At 45.8% G+C, this 12,357-nt stretch overlaps 1 protein-coding gene across 1 annotated transcript in view; it reads right to left on the bottom strand.

Moving 5' to 3' along the window:
- ATP2C2 (ATPase secretory pathway Ca2+ transporting 2) overlaps positions 1-8,716 on the bottom strand; it is a 46,793-nt gene extending 38,077 nt beyond the window's left edge. The window contains exons 1-2 of the mRNA XM_032230542.1: positions 8,463-8,716; positions 265-375 (exon numbers count right to left, since the gene is read on the bottom strand). Of these exons, the coding sequence (XP_032086433.1) occupies positions 265-375; positions 8,463-8,567 (216 nt within the window). The 5' untranslated portion in view covers positions 8,568-8,716. The remainder of the gene's footprint in view (positions 1-264; positions 376-8,462) is intronic.
- Positions 8,717-12,357: the final 3,641 nt, after the last annotated feature.

Genomic DNA, 12,357 nt, shown 5'->3' with positions numbered 1-12,357 from the left:
CAAAGAGATTGTCGTCTTATGCAGAGAAAACATTGTGGCTGGGAGAAAAAAACAACAACTAATTATCTATCAAGTCCTCTTTGACTGACATTCTTCCCCTGAACGGGTTTAACCTGGTTAGCAAACATTCCTTCACGTTATAAAAAAGCTCTTCAGATAGACAATTATTTACCTTATTCTGAACAGATTTTTAAGCCATGGACGGTTATCCTTCCATAGGGATAATACTAAAGTGCTCCCTTTTAAGATTTCGATGACACTCACCTGCAAGGTTTTGGCCAGCTCTTCTACTTGACATTGGCAAGCTGTTTTGGGTGGAATGGCCTCAATTTCTTTCTCTTGATGAAGCGACTTCAGTTCAGATTCATCTTCGGACTGCATCATACAAGCGATAAATTGAGGGACATTAGCCGGTGGGTAACAATTAAGCTTCTCCTTGATCCTTGTCATAAATCACTGCTTGGGCTAGAAAGAGGACCAAGTTTCCCCAGTTTCACACACAAACGCCAATTCTTTGTCACTGCTGGCAAACATCTCATGAACGTTGACAAAGAGGAAGGCGTTATTGTTTCCCCCTTCTTGATGGGGGTGGGGGGGTTGGGGGCTTTCAAAACCGTTCAGCAGAATTATGGGTCCTCTGACCCATTTTGGTTAATTCGCCCCACCGCAATTTGACACTCAGCTTCACAAGATGCTGTGCTGTTGTGACTCTGGACGCCATCAGGCAGTTGCTTCTCCCGATGAGCCCACAGAGGGGAAATGTTGAAGGAAAAGATTAGGGCAGTGATTAGGGCACGATTCATTTTCAATTCTGTTTGCTTTCTGTGAATTTATTTGGGGGTTCATTTCCCTCCCCCCCCGAGGGTCCCGTGCAGGAATAGCATGATGCTTTTAACCATGTTTGTGCATGAACACACTTTCCCAGATTGAACCATACACTGAATCGTATGAAAGGGTCTGCATTCACCCAAGATGCCTATCCATCCGACCCTAACCAGGTTCCCTGGGAATGGAGTTTTTTAGATTGATAACAATCTTTGTTAGATTGATAACAATCTTGTGTGCGCATTATGCCAACTCAGTCATTGTTTAAGACAGTAAGAAAACGCACTTCTGGGTTTGTTTTTTGCAATTGTGCGTCCCAGTTTCCTTGGGAAAGAATTTCTGGAGGCCACAAAAACTGGTGCAGAAGTTCATGGGGTTATGAACAGTGGTGAAATTCACATTTCTTTACTACCGGTTCTGTGGGCATGGCACGGTGGCCATGGTGTGGCTTGGTGGGCGTGACAGGGGAAGGATACTGCAAAATCTCCATTCCCTGCTCACTCTGGGGCCAGCCAGAGGTGGCATTTGCCAGTTCTCTGAACTACTCAAAATTTCCGCTACTGGTTCTCCGAACTACTCATAATTTCTGCTACTGGTTCTGCAAACTATTCAAAGTTTCCGCTACTGGTTCTCCGAAATACTCAAAATTTCTGCTACTGGTTCTCTGAACTACTCAAAATTTCTGCTACTGGTTCTCCGAACTACTCAAAATTTCCACTACTGGTTCTCCAAACTACTCAAAATTTCCATTACTGGTTCTTCGAACTACTCAAAATTTCTGCTACTGGATCTCTGAACTACTCCAAATTTCCGCTACTGGTTCTCCGAACTACTCAAAATTTCTGCTACTGGTTCTCTGAACTACTCAAAATTTCTGCTACTGGTTCTCCGAACTACTCAAAATTTCCACTACTGGTTCTCCAAACTACTCAAAATTTCTGCTACTGGTTCTCCGAACTACTCAAAATTTCCACTACTGGTTCTCCAAACTACTCAAAATTTCTGCTACTGGTTCTCCGAACTACTCAAAATTTCCGCTACTGGTTCTCCAAACTACTCAAAATTTCTGCTACTGGTTCTCCGAACTACTCAAAATTTCCACTACTGGTTCTCCAAACTACTCAAAATTTCTGCTACTGGTTCTCCGAACTACTCAAAATTTCTGCTACTGGTTCTCCGAACTACTCAAAATTTCCGCTACTGGTTCTCCGAACTACTCAAAATTTCCACTACTGGTTCTCTGAACTACTCAAAATTTCCGCCACTGGTTCTCCGAACTACTCAAAATTTCCGCTACTGGTTCTCTGAACTACTCAAAATTTCCGCCACTGGTTCTCCGAACTACTCAAAATTTCCGCCACTGGTTCTCCGAACTACTCAAAAATTCTGCTATCGGTTCTCCAGAACCTGCTGGATTTCACCCCTGGTTATGGATTGATTGTGGATACACCAAGGTTTCCTTCCATTGTTCTGCTAGGGCAGTGTTTCTCAACCGTGATAACCTTAAGATGAGTGGACTTCATCTCCCAGAATTCCCTAGCCAGCATGCTTTAAAAAGCGTGGACTTCAACTCCCAGAATTCTTCAGGGAGTTGAAATCTGTCCATCTCAAAGCATGCTGGCTGGGGATCTTTGGGAGTTGAAGTCCACTCATCTTAGAGCACGCTAGTGGGGAATTCTGGGAGTTGAAGTTCATCATCGCAAAGGCGCCAAGGTTGAGAAATACGCTCCAGTGGGCTTTAGCTAGGTAGTTTCTGAATATGTGGCATGTTCTTTGTTCATGGGAATTAATACCCTTGGCCAGGAGTTTCATAAGCCCTGAGCTGTGAAAATGAGCACTCTCATTGTTTGCTTTGCTTTCTAAAGTTCCCTCCTTCCCTCTTTTGCTCTTTTAATTAAGTTCACTGTGACTTCAAGTTTAGGAATTAAAGTAAACACTGCCCTTAAATTTCTGGGAAGCAGATAAATGCGTTTTTTTTTTTTTTTTTTTTGTTAATAGAAGCAATCCAGAATGGACCCAGAGCTGCAACGCGTCAGGAAATCTAAAGGAAAAACTTTTCTGTTTGCATTTGGTTCGAGGTGCCAAGGTTCCCTTTTGACAAACTTTGCCCTTGGAGAGCTAAATAAATAAAATAGGCAGGTTGTCTCTCACCAGCTGGGTTTTTTTTTGGGGGGGGGGGGAAAGAAGGAAACAGAATTTTAAACAAGCCGACGTGAACACCGAACAGGAGTTAAACATGCTTTTTGTACGAACCAAGCTGGCAAGGATTAGATTTGACACATACAGTATGCATAGACGTCAGAATCAAAGACTTTTGGTTCACTTTTAAGACTTGAGGGCGTGAGCTCTCCGAATTTTCCCAGCCAACATGGGATTCTGGGACTTGAAATGCTCAAGTCTTAAAAGGGTCAAGTTTTCACACACACACCCGACTTTTACAGCTTTTCTCAGTTCAAATAAACCAGGTTTATTATAGACTTCATAGGTGTGATGGAAGCCTTGTAAACATTTGAGCAATGTAATCTTAGAAGCCAGCGGGGGAACCACGTGAAACTTCCTTCCAGTTAGGGAAGTGGCGCTTTTTAAAATCTTCTATCCTGGGTGCCTTCATTTTAATGGAGATCGTTCCATCGTTTCAGATGGGGGAGAACAAATGATCCTGAACTGGACAACATTGGGGATACGAGATAAAACCCAATTCAGGTTTTCCCAAGTTAATGAATGAGTGCTTGGTCAACTTTTAGTCACATTTCCTCTTTGGCGCCTAGAAGCTAATTTCTTGGAGGGGAACAAATGTTTGCTAAAATGGACGAATGAGTCAATTAATCAAATCACTCAATCAATCTAGAGGAATAAGGTGTGGTACACAGGGTGTGGTTAAAAAAAAAATTAGCCAAGCGTTTCTTACCTGCCATCTGGCTATTTTTACAACAAGACATTAGCAAATTTCTGCAGCGCAGCCAAGAGCATGGATATATAGTCATGTAAGCACTAGAATTTGAATACAGCTAATCCTTGACTTAGGGACGCGGTGGCTCAGTGGCTAAGACGCTGAGCTTGTCAATCATAAAGGTCGGCGGTTCGAATCCCTAGCGCTGCGTAACGGAGTGAACCCCTGTGACTTGTCCCAGCTTCTGCCAACCTAGCAGTTCGAAAGCATGTAAATAAATGGAAGTAGAAAAATAGGAACCACCTTTGGTGGGAAGGTAACAGCATTTTGTGCGCCTTTGACATTGAGTCATGCCAACTACATGACCACAGAGACGTCTTCAGACAGCGCTGGCTCTTCGGCTTTGAAATGGAGATGAGCAGCGCCCCCTAGAGTTGGGAACGAGCAGCACATATGTGCGAGGGGAACCTTTACCTTTACCTAATCCTTGACGTACAATTGAGTCATGCCAACTACATGACCACAGAGAAGTCTTCAGACAGCGCTGGCTCTTCGGCTTTGAAACGGAGATGAGCAGCGCCCCCTAGAGTCGGGAATGATCATCACATATTACCTTTACCTAATCCTTGATGTACAATAGTTTAGTGACTGTTCAAAGTTACAACAGCACGCAATAAAGGTGACTTATGACCATTTTACACACAACCGTTCCAGCGTTCCCATTGCTGTGTGTTCAAAATCCAGACGTTCGGCAACTGACTCACATTTATGACGGTTGCAACGTCCCAGGATCACGTGATCTGCTTTTGGGACCTTCTGAGAAGCGAAGTCAACGGGGGAAGCCAGCTTCACTTCAGGACCACATTACTAACCGAAGAACTGCAGGGAATTGCCTTAACAACTGTGGTCATAAAACGGGGCATAGCTCGCGCACTAAGTGTCTCATTTAGAAAGAGAAATTTTGGGCTCCCTTGCTGGTCGTTAGTCAAGGACTACTTGTATCCTCTTTGAGCAAACTTCTCTTCTGTTTCCTGGCACTCCGAGGCAAAAATAAGAAATAAAGAAGAGCACTTTACTTTCCTGATTAGTTACCATTAATTAACACCCATTCTAACAAATGTAGGTTTTGGCTACATTTGCTGCAGAAAACCAGCATTCCAGCGAAAGAGATGTATTAATCTCCTTGCTCTAAAAAAAGAGGCTCATTACATTTTCCAGGAGCACTTTTGATTACCCATTTTTATCAATAATACTTTGTCCCTCAGTTGCTTTGTTTCTAGGCGATATTTACACTTCAAGGCGCTAGTCATCACTTATAAAGCCCTTCATGGTATTGGACCTGGGTACTTGAGAGACCGCCTGCTGCCAATTACCTCCACTAGACCGATCAGATCCCACAGATTAGGCCTCCTCCGAATTCCATCAGCCGGTCAATGTCGACTGGCAACTACCCGGAGGAGAGCCTTCTCTGTGGCTGCTCCGACCCTCTGGAACGAGCTCCCTGTGGAGATTCGAACCCTCACCACCCTCCAGGCCTTCCACAAAGCCCTTAAAACCTGGCTGTTCCGACAGGCCTGGGGCTAAAGAGCTTTTGCCCCCCTTCTCGAATGGTATGACTGTTGTGTTTTAATTATGCATTGTTTTTTATGTCGTTTAAATTCTTGTTTGTATCCCCCTTCCCTGGTTGAGTTGTGAGCCGCCCTGAGTCCCCTTCGGGGGAAAAGGGTGGCATATAAATAAAATCAACATCAACATCAACATCAACATTTAGTGCAGGGAAGGGTGTGGAGAACACTTTCATAAAAGGGCCCAGATTTAAACTGCAAAGAGTTTCCTTTATTCTCTGATTTTATTGCATCTTATTACTGGTTTCCTGCTGGCTATTTCAGGCCAGGAAATGAGGCTCCAATTTATTTCTAAGATTGCTTAAAAAAAATAAAACCTGCCAAATCTCATTCCTTAAGTACTGAATATCTAAATAAACACACAACCAGCCCAAAACTTTCCTGTCTCTTTAATGGCTTTTGAAATAACACATGATGCTAAAAGTATCCATCCTAGCTATTTTATCAGGATAGCAATCAGGTGCAATGAAAGATTAAGCACTTTTAAGAGGTTTTTTCTTTTCTTTTCCAGGTAACAGAAATGTTTGCCCAGAGTTTTATTAGCATAGTTTCATGCAGAGGCTGTGTACATAAATCTTATAAGAACAGAACAAGCTGGGAAAGGAAAATTTGGAGAGAAAATACACAGGCAGTTTAACTTCCCTCCTTTGGCAAGTTAGCTCTGGGGTTCACAAGAATTCTCCTTTGGGTATGTGAAACCCTGGGGTGAAATTCAGGAGGTTCTGGAGAACCGGTAGTGGATATTTTGAGTAGTTTGGAGAACCAGCAAATAACACCTCTGGATGACACCAGAGTGGGGAGGGAATGGAGATTTTGTAGTATCCTTCCCCTGGAGTAGGGGGGGAATGGCGCTTTTGCACTATCCTTCCCCTGCAGTGAGGAGGGAATGGAGATTTTGCAATATCCTTCCTCCAGGAGTAGGGAGGGAATGGAGCTTTTGCAGTATCCTTCCCCTGGAGTGGAGTGGGAATGGAGATTTTGCAATATCCTTCCTCCAGGAGTAGGGGGGGAATGGAGCTTTTGCAGTATCCTTCCCCTGGAGTAAGGGGGGGGGGAATGGAGCTTTTGCAGTATCCTTCCCCTGGAGTGTGGAGGGAATGGAACTTTTGCAGTATCCTTTCCCTGGAGTAGGGAGGGAATGGAGCTTTTGCAGTATCCTTCCCCTGGAGTGGAGTGGAAATGGAGATTTTGCAGTATCCTTTTCCTGGAGTAGGGAGGGAATGGAGCTTTTGCAGTATCCTTCCTCTGGAGTAGGGGGGGAATGGAGCTTTTGCAGTATCCTTCCCTTGGAGTGGAGTGGGAATGGAGATTTTGCAATATCCTTCCTCCAGGAGTAGGGAGGGAATGGAGCTTTTGCAGTATCCTTCCCCTGGAGTGGAGTGGGAATGGAGATTTTGCAATATCCTTCCTCCAGGAGTAGGGGGGGGAATGGAGCTTTTGCAGTATCCTTCCCCTGGAGTAAGGGGGGGGGGAATGGAGCTTTTGCAGTATCCTTCCCCTGGAGTGTGGAGGGAATGGAACTTTTGCAGTATCCTTTCCCTGGAGTAGGGAGGGAATGGAGCTTTTGCAGTATCCTTCCCCTGGAGTGGAGTGGAAATGGAGATTTTGCAGTATCCTTTTCCTGGAGTAGGGAGGGAATGGAGCTTTTGCAGTATCCTTCCTCTGGAGTAGGGGGGGAATGGAGCTTTTGCAGTATCCTTCCCTTGGAGTGGAGTGGGAATGGAGATTTTGCAATATCCTTCCTCCAGGAGTAGGGAGGGAATGGAGCTTTTGCAGTGCCCTTCCCCTGGAGTAGGGGGGGGATGGAGCTTTTGCAGTATCCTTCCCCTGGAATGGGGGGGGGGGATGGAGCTTTTGCAGTATCCTTCCCCTGGAGTGGAGTGGGAATGGAGATTTTGCAATATCCTTCCTCCAGGAGTAGCGAGGGAATGGAGATTTTGCAATATCCTTCCTCCAGGAGTAGGGAGGGAATGGCGCTTTTGCAGTATCCTTCCCCTGGAGTGAGGAGGGAATTGAGCTTTTGCAGTATCCTTCCCCTGGAGTAGGGGGGGAATGGAGCTTTTGCAGTATCCTTCCCCTGGAGTGGAGTGGGAATGGAGATTTTGCAATATCCTTCCCCCAAGAGTGGGGACGGAATGGAGCTTTCGCAGTATCCTTCTCCTGCCACGCCCACCAAGCCATACCCACAGGACCGTTAGTAAAAAAAATAATTGAATCTCACCACTGCTGAAACCATTCTTGACTTCTCACAGATAGGGAACTAGGACAACAAGCAATGAGCAGGTGATGGGTGAATATGTAATGGCAAACCACCATTGGTTTAATGTTGGTGTCAACCCTGCCACCCTGTTTTGCTACACCAGAATGTGGGCTTCGAGAGCTACGTGAACCCAACAACGGAAGAGATGGAGTTTCAGAGCCGTGAAGAGCAGAAGGTCAACCTTTTGAGGTGAGACTCACGTGGAATGTTCATCCTGTCCTTCTCCGCCTACATATGTCCTTCCCCATTCTCCCACCAGCAGGGGAAGAACATCGGGGATGTTGAAAGAACACTCCCAAGGGAATCGAGCCCAGGATCTAACTAGGGCAGTGCAAATGTCACTGGGGTGATTAAAAAACGACTTTCAAAAGACTTCGAATGGAGGCGAGACACTTTAGAAGTCACCAAGTAGGTGGATCAGCCGAACAATAACACTTTTGTGTCCTATCGGGCCTCGCAGCCAGTTACAAACTCACACGCTGGACTCAACGACTCCATCAGCTCTTCTCCCTCTTCCCAAGACCCACATCTCCCTCTCTCTCCCCCCTCCCCAAACAACCAAAGGGGCTTCTTCAAAGGGCAACTGGACTTTCTCCCTTTTTTTTTTGTCTTTTTAAGATAAATCCTTCCGTTTCCCCGCTATCCTGCCTGAGCTGAAAGAAGCTTCTTGGATGAGAAGCGGAACAAAAAGGAACAAGAAAATCCAGTTGCCTCCTGGAAAGAAAAAAGAATAGCACCTTTGGGAGAACCGTGACCTGGATGAGAGAGAAACTCTCCCTGGAGATTAACGAAAGTGACCCAGAGGAGGGAAGTCAGATGGTCAGTTCCAACCCCATATCCCCTCCACAGCAAACTTCCTGACCTGCTCTGCTGCATCCTTGCTGCCCAGGGACTGGTATTTCCGACCCAGATGGAGGAAGGAGGACCCATCCTGGAAGAACTTGGCAAAGCAGTGCTTGGCTCCCATCTTGGTGGCTGGGGTGGGAGCAGGCACAGGTCAGGAGGGCAGGCAGCTCGAGGAGAAGCTGCCACCAGCTGCAGCAGCCGCTTCTGTGAATTACCTTATGTATGTGTATATCGATATTTCCTGGATGAAAGGCTCACATTCCCTCCTAAGCTCAGGAGGTGCACAGAAAGGTGATCCGGGGAGGGAGGGTGTTATCTGATGCCGACACACAGCAAACGCCCCGCCTGCAACAATTGCCTGGGAGGGGCCAAATTCTTGCTCAGAACAGCTGACCTACCTGCTCAGGTCTGGTCTGCCAGAGGCTCAATCTTTCTCCGAGCCCTGGGAAACTCGGCAGTTGTACGTTTACACAAGGATTAAAGTCCTACCTGTTGCTCCAGGTCACAATTTGGGCTGCATTCCTACTCTCGCATCACCACCGTAATTCCAGCCGTTTTCCAGCCACTGCCAGCTGTACTGCAGGTTGCAAGCAGAGACCTTGTGGTTGATGGGTATTTCTGCGTGTGTTTGTGTGCCTTTATGAAAGGGATGTTGTGTCAATTAAGCCCAATGTCGGTTATTTTTGTGACCCGTCAAAACCGCGGTCCACAAAAGCGCGATCGACGAAAGCGCGCATTTGACGTCATCACAGCGTGACGAAAAAAATTAAAAATTGAAATAAAAATTAAATTACAGCAAGCCGATTCACATAAAGGTAAGGGTTAGAGTTAGGGTTAGGGTTAGGGTTAGGTTAAGGGTTAGGGTTAGGTTTAGAGCGTTAGGGTTACGTTTAGCGTTACGTTAAAGGTTAGCGTTAGGTTTAGCATTAGGTTAAGGGTTAGGTTTAGGGTTAGATTTAGGCTTAGGTTAAGGGTTAGGTTTAGGGTTAGGTTTGGGGGGGTTAGGGTAAGGTTTTCGCTTTATTTTTACATTTTTTGATCACAGCGCAATGTTTTCGTCGCGCTGTGATGCTTTCGTCGACCGCGATTTTGTCGTCCGTGGTTTTGTGGTGGAACCGGTTATTTTATGACTTGGGATTGGATCGATCCAGAAGTGAGCGAAAACCCAAATGAAGTGGGGCGATTCAGCCTTGCTTGAATTTGTGAAGCTGCTGTTATTACTTCTCGTTTACTGCTTTATGGCGTTAAAAAAAGAGAGAATCCCGAAGGTGCTTTTTCAGGAAGACTTTCTTGTTTTCTTCTTTGGAAGACGTTCTCATCCACACCCTATCAGAACAGAAGAAGCTTCTCGGATGAGAAGCGAAACATCTTCAAAAGGAAAAAAAACAAGAAAGTCCAGTTGTCTCCTGAAAAAACCCACTTTCGGGACAACCGTGACCAGGAGGACAGAGAATCTCTACCGAGAAATCTGGGAGCATTTTTAAAAAGATTAACAAACTTCTGGGAAAATGGAAGGCTTCAGGAGTTGTGGAAAGGACGCCACCAGATTCCTGGTGTTTTTGCTATTGCAAGCTGACACATTTCCCTGATAAGAACCTGCTCGAGGTGTCCACTCTTGACTTCAAGGTGTTGGTATCCATCTTTCTGTTTATCTCTCCCAAATGATCTGCTGTGATACATCCAGAAGAATCTTTCAGTTGCAAATTACTATGATTATTTTTTACAAATGTTAAATGAATGTTCATAAAGGTAAAGGTTCCCCTCGCACATATGTCGTTCCCGACTCTAGGGGGCGGTTCTCATCTCCGTTTCAAAGCCGAAGAGCCAGCGCTGTCCGAAGACGTCTCCGTGGTCATGTGGCCGGCATGACTCAATGCCGAAGGCGCACGGAACGCTGTTCCCTTCCCACCAAAGGTGGCTCCTGTTTTTCTACTTGCATTTTTCATGTGGTTTTGAACTGCTAGGTTGGCAGAAGCTGGGATAAGTAACGGGAGCTCACTCCGTTACGCGGCAATAGGGATTCAAACCACCGAACTGCTAACCTTTCTGATCGACCTCAGTGTCTTATCACTGAGCCACCACGTCCCAGTAAATGTTCACAGTGTTCATAGAGAGCCGAGGTGGCACAGTGGTTAAATGCAGCACTGCAGGCTACTTCAGCTGACTGCTAGTTCTGCAGTTCGGCTGTTCAAATCTCACCGGCTCAAGGTTGACTCAGCCTTCCATCCTTCCGAGGTGGGTAAAATGAGGACCCGGATTGTTGTTGGGGGCAATATGCTGACTCTGTAAACCACTTAGAGAGGGCTGAAAGCCCTATGAAGCAGTATATAAGTCTAACTATTGCTATTGCTAATCTCCAAGTCAAACTTTTTATGTAATAACAGCAGCGCCATCTTATTTAATTCCATCCTGTTCTTCATTACCCAGCCCGTTATCAGGCTTAAGAGCCGAGGTGGCGCAGTGGTTAAATGCAGCACTGTCAGGCTCCTTCAGCTGACTGCAGTTCTGCAGTTCGGCTGTTCAAATCTCACCGGCTCAGGGTTGACTCAGCCTTCCATCCTTCCGAGGTGGGTAAAATGAGGACCCGGATTGTTGTTGGGGGCGATGTGCTGACTCTGTAAACCGCTTAGAGAGGGCTGAAAGCCCTATGAAGCAGTATATAAGTCTAACTATTGCTATTGCTAATCTCCAAGTCAAACTTTTTATGTAATAACAGCAGCGCCATCTTATTTAATTCCATCCTGTTCTTCATTACCCAGCCCGTTATCAGGCTTAAGAGCCGAGGTGGCGCAGTGGGTAGAGTGCAGTACTGCAGCCACTTCAGCTGACTGTTATCTGCAGTTCGGCTGTTCAAATCTCACCGGCTCAGGGTTGACTCAGCCTTCCATCCTTCCGAGGTGGGTAAAATGAGGACCCGGATTGTTGTTGGGGGCGATGTGCTGACTCTGTAAACCGCTTAGAGAGGGCTGAAAGCCCTATGAAGCGGTATATAAGTCTAACTGCTATTGCTATTTCCAACAATGTTGGCTGGGGAATTCTGGGAGTTGAAGTTGACATGAGTTAAAGTGGCCACGTTGGATTGGCACAGCTGTACAAAAAGACCTTCAAAAAAAAAAAAGAAATCCAGGCCACGTTGACCTAACCTTTAGGAGAAAGTTCAATGACTCTGCCTTCCCTTGGTCTTTCCAGAGAAATTTCCTTTGTTTGCACGAGCAATGTGTATTTACACAGAACGCAGCTAACCTCCGGTAGAACAGCTACAGGTCATCATTACCCCCACGAGGAGGCTGTATCGGGAGTTGTTGCACAATGGTCAACCCAACTGTGCTTTTTTCCCCCCCCCAACCCTCCTCTTGGGTTGATTGGTTTCCTCGATTCAAAGAGCGAAAACCTGACACCGCTTTCTTGCAAGTTGAAATAGCAATAGCAATAGCAGTAGACTTATATACCGCTTCATAGGCCTTTCAGGCCTCTCTAAGCGGTTTACAGAGAGTCAGCATATCGCCCCCAACAACAATCTGGGTCCTCATTTTACCCACCTCGGAAGGATGGAAGGCTGAGTCAACCCTGAGCCGGTGAGATTTGAACCGCTGAACTGCTGATCTAGCAGTAGCCTGCAGTGCTGCATTTAACCACTGCGCCACCTTGTGTCGCAGTCCACAGATCCGCGTGTGAAAAACTGCACGGCTGATGAATTCTTGTCCCGACGTGGAATAAAACAGCTGCTTTATGGAAGGTCCTCTATCCTTCTTTTTTTATTAACATATTTTTATTTCAATTTCATAACATACAATCACCTGTTTACTATACATAGCCAATATCATATAGTATTAAATTTCTGGGTGCTCCATCACTGGAGGGTTTCGAGAAGATGTTAGGCAACCATTTGTCTGGAATTTGAGAGTTGGACT

The sequence above is a fragment of the Thamnophis elegans genome, chromosome 14 (assembly GCF_009769535.1).
Source record: "Thamnophis elegans isolate rThaEle1 chromosome 14, rThaEle1.pri, whole genome shotgun sequence".
Taxonomy (NCBI): Eukaryota; Metazoa; Chordata; class Lepidosauria; order Squamata; family Colubridae; genus Thamnophis; species Thamnophis elegans.
This window is presented reverse-complemented; position numbering and strand designations above follow the sequence as displayed.